The 14,850-nt window shown below is 33.1% G+C and overlaps 1 protein-coding gene across 7 annotated transcripts in view; it reads left to right on the top strand.

The window, feature by feature from the left end:
* The window catches only part of STXBP5L (syntaxin binding protein 5L), a 387,308-nt gene that overhangs the window by 314,290 nt on the left and 58,168 nt on the right, over positions 1-14,850 (top strand). For 5 of the 7 annotated variants that reach the window (XM_058731249.1, XM_058731252.1, XM_058731248.1 and 2 more), the window contains one exon: positions 4,350-4,442. The exons of the other annotated variants lie outside the window; for them this stretch is intronic. In XM_058731249.1, coding sequence (XP_058587232.1) covers positions 4,350-4,442 — 93 coding nt within the window. The remainder of the gene's footprint in view (positions 1-4,349; positions 4,443-14,850) is intronic. 7 annotated transcript variants of the gene reach the window in all.

Genomic DNA, 14,850 nt, shown 5'->3' with positions numbered 1-14,850 from the left:
TTAGAGAAAGAATGTGTGTGTGTGTGTGTGTGTGTGTGTGTGTACACACGTGCAAGCTGGAGAGGGACAGAGAGAGAGGGAGAGAGAATCCCTCAGCAGTGCAGAGCCCAAGGTGGGGCTGGATCCCACAAACCATAAGATCATGACCTGAGTGGAAATCAAGAGTGGGACACTTTACCAACTGAGCTGCCCAGGTGCCCCTTTCTGTTTTGTTTTTTTAAACTTGAACAGAAGTTTTACTGGATTTTAGGGGTTTTAACTTAATTTCTGCTTTTAACTTTATTAGTTCCCTCCTCTGCTTTTCTAATTTTTCACTTTTCAATTTTTTTGTGGTAGGTGCTTAATTCATTTATTTCTTACATGTTGCTATACTAAGGTTAAATTTCCCATTGAACTCTGCATTGTATGTATCAGAGCTTTTGATAAATTGTGATTGCATTAATAGTAATTTCCATATGGTAGAGTTTTTTTTTCTTTTACCAGAGTTATTAATGTTAACTTGTAGCAGAATTAAGTAGCTATAAGTGCTGCTTCATTGTTAAGTCTTTCATGTCTTTATATTTTAATTACTTGACTTGCCAAGGATGGAGAAAAGGAGAATTAAAATACTGTACTAATAATATGTTTCTATTTTTCCTTATATCTGCTGTGTTAAAAATATTCATGTGTAGATATTTTAAACTATATTGACAAAAAGTGCATCTTATACCATAAACCACCATTGTTCATGTCTTTTTACCTGAATTCCACTTTGTTTACTATTAATACTACAACTTTTCCTTTTTTGTTTGTTTCTTTGGAATTTTTCTTTTGTATACCTTGGTCTTACCTCTTTAGGAGTAAACTTTTTTAACTGAGGTATAATACAGAATGTCTGTAGAACACCAGAAACCTCCCTCCTGCCTCTCAGCCACTTACTCTCACAAAGGTACCCACTGTTCTGACTTTTAACCATAAATTAGTTTTGTGAGTTTTGGACTCTCATATGAATGGAAACATGCAGTATTTACTTCTTTCTAATTTTGCTCAACATTACGTATATGATATTCAGTCACATTGAATGATTTTTAGTTCTGTGTGATACTCCATTAAATGAATATATCTATGCATTTTATTGTTGCTGCACATTTAGGTGGCTTTCAATTTGGGGTTATGTTATGACCAATCTTGTAAAATATTTATTGCAAATATAAACTCATTTTTGTTGTACATGTTTCTGGGAGTGAAGCCTGGGGGTCATAGGGTATGTTTATGTTCAGCTTCAGTAAATACTACTGAGTTTTCTAAAATGATTGCACCAATTTTACTTCCATTAACAGTATAAAAGTTTTATTTGTTCCACATACATCTTTCTCTCAGTAACATATTTAGTTTTCTTTTTAGAGGTCTTGCATACCTTTCATTAGATTTATTCCTTGGTATTTGGTGTTTTTTATATGTCATAATTTTTTTATTTTTTTCTTATTGTTTGTGACTAGGTTATAAAAATACAATTAATTTGTGTATATTGATGTCATCCAGAAAACTTGATAAATTCCAATAATTTATCAATTCTTTTGGATTGTCTATCCAATTATGCCTACTGTTAAAAGAGCAGTTCTATTCTTATTTCTAAAGGAAGAAATTAACTTGGACCTCCAATATAATGTTGAATATATGTGGTATTAGCAAACATCTCTTATTTCCAGTCTCAGGCATGTCTTTCAATATCATAATTAATTATGGTAATTATTGTAGGCTTTTAGTAGACATCTTGCTTTTAGACTTTTGCCTCTGATGTTTTTTTATTATGTTAGGGTAGATCTGGAAACACCACCAAGACACTTTTTCTTTTTGTTTTGTTTTGTTTGTTTGTTTTGCAAGGCAGAGTCAGGACTTTGCATGTCATAAGGTAGATTACTTCAAAGCAGCAAGGCTTTGACTACTTTTGTATTAGGATACTTGGGACAGAAATGATTGGCTGTGATAAGATTCACTTATCACTTCAGTGCCTTATTTGAGACTGGTTTGCTGGGCAGGGCCCACTCTTCTTTAGTAGCAGCCTTAAATCATATTCACAGTTGAGGAATGATTTTTTTTTTCCTTATAACAACTTTTTAGTCATTTTATGTTTGTTAAAATACATGAAATCTATCCTTCTGGGAACAGTGCCAACAAAGTTTATTTTATCTTAAGAAAATTAGAAATAATATTTGATTATTCCATTCATTTCCCATGAAAAAATAAAAATAATGGTGTTGCATTAAAGGGTCTTTCTAAGCCCACAAAGGAGAATGTACCCCATGCCATTCCTAGAATACCACAGCAACACATATACATAAAACTACATTCTGAAATCTCTTCCTATTGTAGGAATTGCTTTATTTAATCTAGATTATCAGGAGAGGTATTGTTAGGGTAAATGCAGACTTTTTAGTCCAATCTCATAAAACTAAAACGTAACCCAAAAAAGCACATTTAAGACTTTAATGGTAGTTTAAATCTCATGAAGCCTATTATCTCTAAAGGCAGAAAAGAATGAAAATATAAACAGTGAAAATGTTTAGATAACTTATAAAGGGCAGAATCAATATGTGTAATAAAGGGAAACCAGAAAATAATAATACATCTGACTTCTGAAAAATTAAGAAAAGCAGCCATGCCTTCTAATGTCTCCTTGATTCACATACTAAAAAAACTAGATCTGATTAATAATGTCAATTATTATGTTTATATCTGGGTATATCTCCCCTTTTACATATATATGTAGCATTTAAGAGCCAATACTATTCTTGTCTTTTTTTTTTCCTTAATGCAATCGTTCTCAAACATAAGCCTATATGAGAATGATGTGAACATTTTGTTAAAACACAGATTGCTGAGTGCCAAAGATTCTAATTGGGCACTGAGTGTCTAGAGTGGGGCCTGAAATTTTGCAAAGCAAGGTCCCAGGTGATGCCAATGCTTCTGGTCTCTGGACCACTTGAGAACTATGGCTCTGTGAAAAATTTTTAAATATTTTTTCAATAGTTACACTTACCCTCTCAGTATCTATTTTGTGATCTCAAACCTTAACCCCTTCAAAGTCTGATAAAAGTAGATTAGAACATTGATGCAAAGAGCTGAGTAATGATGGCTGGTAATTAGGCAAGCCAGAGACCAGTAATAATTTTATAATTCTGATTTTCTACATGGATCTCAAACTCCCTTTTAGCTCAATAAACTGCAAGTAAAATAGTGCAAAGTTTAAGTCTATTAAATATTTATTTGAGGACAATGAGAACAGAATAGGAATTCAGAGCTGAAAGAATCTCAGTGAGCCAACCAGAATGCTGATGTTCTTAACTTCCAGGATACTATAGCCATTTCATATTATTTATTCATTCACCCAACTATTTAACAGGTAATTTTCAGTATGTGTAGTTATGTAGATATTATGCTATCTATCCCTGGAGAATAAACTAATGAACAAAATAACATACTCCATGCCAAATAGACCTGACAGTGTATCTGCAGAAACCAACATTAAACTAATAATTTTACCAATAGTTAGCTGTTTTTCCTTAAAGCTGTGTAACCATTTTTCACTCACCAGGTAAGGCTGTGCAGTTTGTGTACTGCATAAACATACCTTCCAAGGGGATGAGCAGGAACATTCAGCCCTAGCTCCACTTACCTGGAACAGAACTGCAATCCCTCAAGGAAATAGACGCCTTTTCTTTGGACAAAGAGTTGAAAACTACCCAAGCCTTCAACTGTAGGGTTATATCTGCCCACAAGATGTGCATTTGTCTAATTTTTATTCCTTAAAGGTGTGTCTTTAAAAATTACTTGCTCAGATGAACATCTTTTTCTAGGCTAGCATCGGGTTCTAATATTCCTGCTACCTCTACAGCCATCAATCCTCATAATTCTCACTGTCCACAGTACACAATAGACTTACTATGCTATCAAGTTCAAGTTAAGGCTAGGGTGATAGAATTATTTATCGTTATTAAAATATTTTACTTTAGGTTTCTTTAGTAAAGATATCTTTATCAAAATTTCATAGAGGCTAACATCACAAAAACTAACAAAGAAGCAACCAGCTCTGTTGTTCTCAAACCAGAGTTAGAACTAGGTCTTATAGCCTACATTGAATGCTTGTTCTGCACGGTTCTACATTTCTAGAAACCCAGTACATCCTCCAAAGAAGAAAGCTTCTTCCATTCAAATAGTCCTCTGTTAGGGCAGTGCCAAAACACCCAGATAAATGCACAAAATAGAGACCCTTCCAGATAGTTATCATGCAATTCACCCCTTAGATAAAACTTCTGGGTTCACCTGGGCTAAGAAATTATATGCCAATAGTTTTTATTCCCTTCCTTTAGGACTTGCTACCAGAACTCCTGAGGCAGCACCAGGCTTTTATAGGAATGAAATACCAGCTGTGAGACAGAGGAATCAAGTACATCACTTGCCAGGTGAAAGTGAAAATCTCTTTTGTGAACAAACAAGTTTTTCATATCTCTACAATTTTCTGGACTTCACAATTTGTCTCAAAAGCTTTATTCCTATCTGTGCTGAAAATACAGGTCCCTCGTGGTGAATGAAGACAAATTTCCCTGAAGTAATAAAACCATGGACACTGACTTCATTCAATACAAAACAGAAATTGTTAGGGCTTTTGTGAAAGACTTTGAAATGTTCTATAGAATTTTGATAATGTTGTTTTTCTGCTTTAAACCTGAATACTTTTATCATACCTATAAGAAAATATGAGGGGAGCAACAGAGAATTCAGGGAAACTTAAGAGCCAAAAAGTAGAGTGGTTTTGTAAAAATTCTCCTAATTCTTCATAATACAATTAAGTATTTTCTATGATCAGAAACTACTGTGATGAACCCTGAAACTCCACCAAAGAATTGCCTCAAAGGGGCAATGTTCTCTCAGAAATAGCAGAAAGGAAGGTCTTATAATCTGTTTTAAGCAGAGCCATTGAATATTTGATACTGCTCAGAGAGACCAAATCAAAATCAAACACAGGTTGTACAGCTTCCTTAAATTAGGCATTCATTACAAAATGGTTGTGACCAGATTTGCAATTTAAGAAGCATAAATTACTAATATTCTAGAATCCAAATAAGTCAGTAACCAAGGATCCTAAAAATAGTTGTAACCCATAATTTTCCAAACAGTAACTTACTTTTTTCTTACGTAATACAACACCCCTGTGATAGGCCTTTTTCTGAGGAGAAAACTGATGGTCAGAGTATTTAAGTAAGTAGATCTGGAATTCTAATTTGGTTACATTTGGTTGTAAAGCCTATGCGTTTTCCTGGTTTCATTAATAAAATGAAAAAAAAATATGAAAATTGCAAGAAACTAATCACAACTGAAATTAAAATATAGGCAAGCAGTGACAAAATTGCTATGAAGAGAATGTTTTAACAAAGAAATTCAAAAGAACTTAAGAAATATACGTTGCATGAAACATTAGAAATATAGTTTACCATTTAAGTTCCAGGAAAAACTAGATACAAAAATGGTTTTTAGTTTTATAGTGCATAAAATCAACAAATTATCACATTTGAATTTATCAAGCCTTGTTTGCTAAAAATTGTAATCAATGTTGGTATAGTACTTTAAAGCAAACAAAGTATTTTTCATATGTATTATCTTATTCAATCCTACAGCAACTCTGAAGAAATTATGACTAAGGAAAAATTTCATAACTTGCTCAAGATAACCCTGCTAATAATAAATGACTTAGTCTAAACCAACTCATATCTTCAGACTTCAAGTTCCTCTGATCCCAAATTATTTGTCCTCCTACTGTGTGCTTTTTAAAAAAGTATGTTGAAGAAACTAGTTCTCTCTGGGATTTATAATTCAAGGTAGATAAGAACAGAAGTAAAGTTTCCCAATCTTTTAACTCTCATTCATACAACACTAATAACAAGTTACTGATTCATTAACACTGTCCAGATAGAAATAGGATATATATATTGATATTGTAAGAAAAGTGAAGTCATGACATTAAACATTTTTTTATGCTGAGGAAAATTCTAATAAAGATACTTCTTTGCCTGGATATGCCTTAGCAACTTCCTAAAAAGGTGAGGGCAGGGGGAGTAACATAGAGGCATGTAGGCCTTTCAGTGCTCTACCATGGATGGTGACTCCAAAATTGTGCATATGTGTTCGAACTGTACCTATATACATAGCAGGTATTTTTGTTTTATCTGTTTCTGGCTTAGGGAAGATACAGACAAATGAAATTTGTTACTTTGTTCCAACTAGTCAGTGAATGAATCAATACACAGATAAATTTTATAAACATTTCAATCTAAACAACTTTTAATTTATTATTAGATTTATTTATTTTGCAGAAGGCATCTAGGCCACACAAGTGGTATCTTCTGTATCATACATATATCATACATATTATGTTGCTTACTGGAAAGGGCATAGCTTTGGAGTCAGAGAAATTTGAACTTACCTGTCATTTCCTACCATGATATCTTTAGCCAACTTATCAAATAGAAATCTTTCATTGGAAATCAAAAAAGTCAATCCAGTTGTTTCTAACCAGGAAACAACTAATCAAAATCTTTCAATTAGAAATTTCTAGCCTCTCTCTGTATTTTATTTCCCATTAAAGTAGTAAGCCACATTCAGACTGACTCAGGGTTTGTTTTGTTCCAAAAATTTTGATTCAGCTGTGGAATTCAGGACCTGAGAGGTTCTTTTTTTTTTTTTTTTTTTAATTTTTTTTAATGCTTATTTTTGAGAGAGAGAGAGACAGAGTGTAAACGGGCAAGGGGTGTAGAGAGAGGGAGACACAGATTCTGAAGCAGGCTTCAGGCTCCAAGCTGTCAACACAGAGCCTGACATGGACCGTGAGATCATGACCTGAGCTAAGTTGGATGCTTAACAAACTGAGCCACTCAGGCACCCCAAGAGGTTCTTTTTTTTTATGTGTTATTTTTTCAAGTGTTTACTTAAATTCCATTTAGTTAATATATAGTATAATATTAGTTTCAGGTGTACAATATAGTGATTCAGCACTCCCATGCCACACTCATGCTCATCACAAGTGTATTTCTTAATCCCCATCACCTATTTTACCCATCCCCCTGCCCACCTTTCCTCTGGTAACCATCAGTTTGCTCTCTATAGTTAAGAGTTTGTTCTGAGAGTTGAGGCCAATACAACATATCTCTGATGAGCCAGGCTGCTCTTTCCATTGACTTTGATTTGAATTAGGAGTTAGGAAAAAAGCATGTGAATATAACAAGTGATTGAAGGATTTGATACATTAATGATGCATGAAGCCCCCTAGTTAAAATAGTATTGTAGTGCCTGAAGTTCTGTTCTTATTTAGGCCTGAACATACTACCTCATTCTGGCATAAGCTATGGTAAGCTATCAGACTACTCCACCTATTATTGTAACTGAGCCTGGAGGCAGAAATTCTAGAATAGAGATAAATAGTCTTGCAAAAGTTTATAATCTGGTGCTGTTCTAGGCCATCACCTGAACTTTAGGGCTGAATTTATATATATTACTATGTATTTTGCCATCAGTCAATTATTTCATTCATTTGCATCATCTTTGGTCTCTTATGCCATCCTACCTGATATTTTCTAGGTAAGTCAGAGGTGATAGATGTGATTAGGTGAGTGAATAACCCTTTCTGTGGGGATAATTTTCTATGAATTTTTTAAATTTAGTTTTATTGAGATATAATTTATATAGGACAAAATTCACTTTTTTAGTGTACATTCATGAATTTTCTGGGTTTTTTTTTCAAAAGTGTATGCCATAACATGTTAAAGGGACAAGAATTTCCTGGCAATTTGCCCAGAACCTAACAGAATTAAGATAATAAGAAATCAAACTGTTCTAAGTCTAACACTTGGTGCAGCAATAGTCCCTGCCCTGCAGGTGGATTACCTATGTCACTATTTGCTGTGTTAGTGTCAGTGAGCCAAGATAAGCAGTTTTTCAAAGTGTGAAGGATTAAAAATAGTACTCTAGAAGAGAATGCACAACAGGATTTAAAGAGATTTTCATGGAAAATAAGCCCATTATGAATTAAGTGTATGGCATTATTATTGAAAAGAGCAGTGGAGTCTTAGGAAGTACTACTGTGCAGAGCAAACAAATAATAGTGCTATATACAATTGGAGACTATCCCAATGTGCAATGTTTCCTCCTAGGTACCAGATTTTAAATATGACACATTGCCCAGACAAGTCATTTCTGATATAGAATACCACAGAGAAACAATATTTTCTTGTCAACTAATAATGAAATTAATAGCTAACACTGAATTCTTATTAGATACCACACCATGCTAAATGCATTACACATATTCACTTAATTAATGCTGATAGAGATCCCTATGAAGTAGGGACTATTATTATTTCCATTTTACAGAGAAAGTGAAACATACTCTTCCTGAGATTAAGTAACTACTACCCCAGCTTCACTCACTCACCTGGCAAATGGTTGAGTCATGATATGAATCCAGGTCACTTGTGTTCTGGATCACTGGACTTTGCTTCATCTAAAAAACAGGAAACCTGCATAGGAGAAAAGCAAAAAGTCTTTATGGAGCTTTACAGAGGGGAAAAAAGACCAATTAAAATTTAGAAAATGTAAGATTGAAAATAGAGATGACAAAATTTGTTGTTGTTTTTTTTTTACTTAACTCAGAGGAACCAAAAGCACCGGTTAACTTGAAAATGAATATAATAATCAATTTTTAAAGATCATGAAAGTGTTATGAATATCTATGTATCTATCTGTAACTGTATATACATCTAATTTAACAACTAGGACAAATGGTGTCTCATATGAAAAATCTAGGGTGCATCTCAGGAAATACTTCTTGTGGAAGGTTCCTGAATAGGTTAATGTTCATAAAACCATAAAATGTTATTTCTCAAAATGTGATCTACCAACCTCTTTGCATCAGTATCACCATCTTAAAATAAAAATTCCTGCCTATCTGTTCGGAGTGCCTGGAGATGGCCCCTAAGTCTTTGCAGAGGCTTTAAGATCTGACATATGAGAGCAAGAATCATTTATTCTTTATTGCTCTAGAGACCGGAACTGGGACAATTATAAATGGTAAAGGAAAATAGTTTGAGCTCACATAGAAGGAAATTTTGTAGCAATATAGCAACCCCAAATTGGATTTTTTTTTCTACCTTTAAAGGTTTCAATCAGAACTATTCAAACAGATAGGATATCAAGAATGTTGTAGGAGAAATACTTTCATTGAATAGGATATTTGACTAGATGACCTCTAAGATTCCTGGGAGCCAAGATTCTCTTTCTCTCTTTTTTGTGTAATGTGCTAAGCCAGTGAGTCGTGAGAAGTTTCTATTTACCATTTTCTCTGCAGTGCATATGCTTTAGCTTAGAGAACAGTAAAAATGTACCAATTCAGAGAGGCACATTCCCAGGGGAACATTGCAAAGGTTTTTATCCTGTACATTTGCAAGACTAAAGGCCTGTTACTACCTCTTGCCTTATTCATCTTCCAACCCAAATTCCTCAAATGTTCATGTGTAATATATTTCTCTAACACTTGAACATACTTTCTCTGCTTAGCCTTCTTCAGCGTAATTCTTCACCGCCTACCTTCTGACTTTATTGGCTTTTTTTCAACATTCATTCAGCAAACACTTATTGTACACCTACTCTATGTCAATAATTTATTAGGTATTGGGAATACAACCTCCACCTTTGGAGAACTCAGTTTCAGGAAGTTAATGGATAGTAGCATTAAAAAAAATCAAGTGTAATAAAATGTGTTAAGGGTTATAAAGGAAATGTGCACAAGATGCTATGAAAGTAAAGATAATGGCACCAGATGAAACCTTAAATTTGAGGCTGCATTCAAAAAGGAGGTGATTTCTGAGCTGTCTTGGAGGACAAGTAAGAATTTACTAGTTGTCTGGACACTAAGAGCCTGGACACTAAAGAGCCCCTCCCCCCACAAAAAAAGTTTATTTGGGCAAGTGAAGAGAATCATTCTGTGCATGAATAATTATTAACAATGTTATTAAACTTCCATAATTAATCCCACCAAATCATTCCCTTTCACTCCTTCAGTTATACTATTGAAATTGGGGTTTGTGAACTCCAGTTTTCAGGCTTTCTACAGGAAACCAAAAAGACAGGTAATAAAATGGAGGGGGGAATCTAAAAACATGGAGGAGATTTGGAAGACAGACTAAGTTAGATACTAGAATATACAATTCACAATTTACAAGTGAATTTTCCATCAAAAAGAAGAGTGGAAAGTGGGAAGGCATGTGACATTGTGGTCATTGTCCTCCTGTATGCATCTGGGCTTATGACCAATAAGCAGGGACTGTTCGACTTTTTGAAAACATCATTGTAATTTATTTAAAGTAATTAATACTATATAGATATGTTGAAATACCCTATTTAAAAATAAAATAGAAACAATTGACATAAATTATGAAACCAATCCTTACATTAGTTATTAAAAAATTAAATGAAAGAGTTGTGAACACACCCCACTCCTTCACTTCATCTGAATTAGGAATTTACAAAATATATTTGCAATCTCTTCTGAAGCATATTACATATATTTAGTTTGCCATATTTTGATATAAATAAATTTTTGCTTGTGCTAATTCTAAACCCAAATTACTAAAATTTGATTTACTGATTGCCCCTTAATCTCTTTATTTTTTATTTTTTTGGAAAGAGAGTGAGAGAACACACGCATGCAAGTGGGGGGGAAGGGCAGAGGAAAAGAGAACCCCAAGCAGGCTCCTTGCTCACCCCAGAGCTGGGCTGGATTCCATGACCCTGAAATCATCACCTGAGCAGAAATCAAGAGTGGGTTCCTAATGGGCTGAGGCCTCCAGGAGTCCCTGCCCCTTAATCTTAATAGAATTATTTTTAATGTTTTATCATAGCAACAATTGCCAGCTGCTATTATTTTTATTAAAATGATAATACTTAGATTTCCTTTTACAAGTAGTTCAACATGGCATCTAATAATAAGCAAACCACAGCCCAAGGGCCAATTCCAGCTTGCCACCTATTTTGTTGTGAAATAAGAATTCACAAGTCACCTGTTTTGACTTGTGAAATAAGAATGGGGTTTTAATTTTTGTTAAATTTTTTTTTAATATTTATTTATTTTTGACAGAGAGACAGCATGAGGGGGGAGGGGCAGAGAGAGAGGGAGACATAAAATCCGAAGCAGGCTCCAGGCTCTGAGCTGTCAGCACAGAGCCTGACATGGGGCTCAAACCCACAGACCAGGAGATCATGACCTGAGTTGAAGTCAGACACTCAACCGACTGAGCCACCCAGGCGCCCAAGAATGGGGTTTTAGTTTTTAAATGATTGGTTGAAAAAAAAAATCAAGAGATAAATAATATTTCAGGACACATAAAAATATATTTAAGTTTGTATTACATTTAGATTTTCTAAAACCTATTATAAAAAGTATTGCAATCATATTCCATCAGAAACATCATTAAAGATTGTATTCAGAATGTTATTTATTTGACGGATAAGATTAAGCTACAAATTGAATAAGGGATTTTTTTTTTTTCAAACTTATAGGTGGCAAAATTCAGAAATTTGTGAGCCAGGTTTTCTGATTTTAAGTGGAGTATTCTTTCTACTTCATCATCCTGCATCTTTATTGTAAAATAACTTTCTGGAGCACCTGGGTGGCTCAGTCCATTGAGCATCAGACTGTGGGTTTTGTCTCAGGTCGTGATCTCACCATTTGTGGGTTAGAGCCCCATGTCAAACTCTACATTGGCAGTGTAGAGCCTGCTTGGGATTCTCTCTCATTCCCTCTCTCTCTCTGCCCTCCCCGTTTGTGCATGCTCTCTCTCTCAAAATGAATAAACTTTAAAAATAAATTAAAAAATAAATAAAATAGCTTTCCTATTTGTAAAGAAAAATCACTTAGAGGGTATAATTGATGACATCAACTAGACTCTTAAAGTCTTAAGTGACAGAAAAGATGTATAACATGATTTCTTTTATGCATTCTTTTTGTAATAACATGCATTCTAGTTAAATATTTTGAGATACCCAATGTAAAATTTTTGTTAACAAATAATGAGGAAATTTTTAAAATAAATTACAGGTGTTTTCTTGGTTTATTCAAACATTTTCTGATAGCTTGTTTATAATATAATTCATTTTCAAATATTTTTTTATTTTCAAAATTTTCTTATCTATTGAATTTAACATTGTACTAGTCAATATTGAAGTCATTTCATCTGCCACTTCCATGGCAAAATTTCCTTGACCATATCATATATACATCTATAAAATAGAATTTTCTATTTCAAAAAAATATTGACAGGTTTTACCATCTGTTTTTACTCTTATCAGTTATTTATGATAGGAGCTCATACATTTGTTGCCATATTTCTTTACCTATTAGATTTATCCACCATGGATTTTTGGTCCTTCCCAAATTAAACAAAAAATCACTTCTAATGCCACATATGAAAAAAAACTATGCAAAGATATACTGAATTACCTACTATAAGAACAATTGCTTTTGTCATGTTTCTGTTTGCATATTAAACAATTACTACTGAATGACAACAAACTAACATCAAACAATATTTCTGCTTCTATACATGCTCACTAAATATAATGCTCATTAGGATTTAATAATTATATATAAGACATACTGTTCCCCCACACTCCTCTTTAATTTTATATAATTAACAACTGCCTTTTTCCTTTTTCTGTTGTTTCAGTTAAAGGATCAAGAAAGTTAAGTCTGCCAACAGATCTTAAGGCTAATCTTGGTATGGTATGCCAACAATTTTAAGTTTTCTTATATTCATTTGGCTGAACATTTTTACCAACCAGTCCATGAATAACAAGTTTCCTAGATGGCAGTGTTTGATGAATTTCCAAAAAGGCTTTCTTAAAAATCACCAAACAGTTCTGTTGGCAGCATTCAACATTCTGTTTGTTAACAATCATTTTACAAAATTGTGTTTTATAAATCATCACACACCTAGATATATAATGTTTCATTTATTTTTAGCATGAAAATGTTTTTGAACAACGAATAATCATGCATATGATCCCTACCCTTTGTGAAAGTAATCATGTAAATGAATATCATTCTTTCCTGGAATTATTTTCCCTATTCTGTATATTAATATTATTTAGAATTAATGCTATTTAATAACAAAAAAAATGTATGGCACATTATAAAAGTGGAGCCCTGGCTTTTTTTTATTATTATTATTATTTTAGAAAAGTTACAGAAAATTTGATTCACTTTTAGTTTATTTTTTTTGTGGTGGTCACAGCCTTTTTCATGATTCAAACTGAAATAAATAAGGCTTTTATTAAATAGGCCTTCAGAACTTTTATCTACTTGTTCTGGCATAGGTTTTTTTTTTTTTATTTAATTACCTTTATTTTTATCTCCTTTATTCTAACTTAAAGCCATACCATTAAGTCCTACTAATGTCATGGGTAAAATAACAAAATATAATAATTAGTCTCTGCATTATTTTTTATAGTTTACAAAACTGCTTCACATGCATTATTTTACTTGATTCTCTAGAGCATATTCACATAGCTCACCTCATTGTATCTAAATTAAATAACTGTTAGACAACAAATAGCTTATTACATTTAAAATCTAGTTACATATAATCTTGTATGAATTCAATTAACTCATGTTTTTTAAATGCAAGGCACTAACATATTAGGTATTACTAATAGTTCAATATTAACGAAATTGTTGTGAATTGGTATTATACCATTGTAATTGACATCAGAAGAAGAATTAACATTATAGTTCCATTTATTGACTTCCTACAGTGTCAGATACTATAGGATTTGGACATATTACCCAAGATAGTGTAGTTGATATTGTTCCCACTTTACAAATGGAGTAAGGTGATTCCCGGCCCACTTCTATATTTATTGGTAAAAGCAAAGAAAGCTCTTGGTTATAATTCTAGTCTGGAGATCATTTAGCATAGTTGCTATTAATATAATAAACAATTTCTACAAATGTTAGTCTCTCAAAATCTCCAGTTATCTCCCTCCCAATAGCTTCATTCTCACTATTCTCTCACATACTTTAAGCAAAGGTGAATTATGGAAACTCATAAAATTGTCAAGTGCTTGTCAGTTTACTAAAAGATTTTTTGCATTTAAAAGGATTCATAATAAAACTTCATTAAATTTCTACTTCTAAGTATACTGTCAATGTAATTTCACTTAAAAAATGAAATTTCCAGGAAAAAAATCATAAGGCTTCTGAACAAGGAAAAATGTAAATTCTTCCACATAAAACCTTGGCTTTAAAATATACCTGGGTTGCTTGTAACATACTTTAGGAAGAGTATTTTCCAGTAATATATAATCCATTAGTGAAGGAGGAACATGTTTAAGAAGCTATTGTAGTAGGCCAAATGAAGGCCTAAAGTAGAATAACAACAACAACAACAACAACAACAACAAAAATGGAGAAGCAGTCACCATGGGAAACTTTACAACTGATGAGATTATAAACAGTGGGTAGAACAAGGTTGGTAATGCATAGGACATAGAAGTAATCAAGAATGACTACAAAATGTTGAGAATAGCTTTCATGGAGAATGCCTGGTTTGAGAGGAAAGGAGAATGAGTTAGAGTGCTACAGGGACATCCATTTTAACCATTCAGTGAGCAGTTAGAAACTAATAACATTTATCTATATCAAGGTATTAGTGATGGTGTGTATGAGCTATTTAGTGAAGACAAAGGGAAAAACAATGCATTGGAGAGCTGTAGATACTAGTGTAACTTCTTTGTTATAATAATCCTTAACTAAAGAACAGTATA

The sequence above is a fragment of the Neofelis nebulosa genome, chromosome 5, assembly GCF_028018385.1.
Source record: "Neofelis nebulosa isolate mNeoNeb1 chromosome 5, mNeoNeb1.pri, whole genome shotgun sequence".
Taxonomy (NCBI): domain Eukaryota; kingdom Metazoa; phylum Chordata; class Mammalia; order Carnivora; family Felidae; genus Neofelis; species Neofelis nebulosa.
This window is presented reverse-complemented; position numbering and strand designations above follow the sequence as displayed.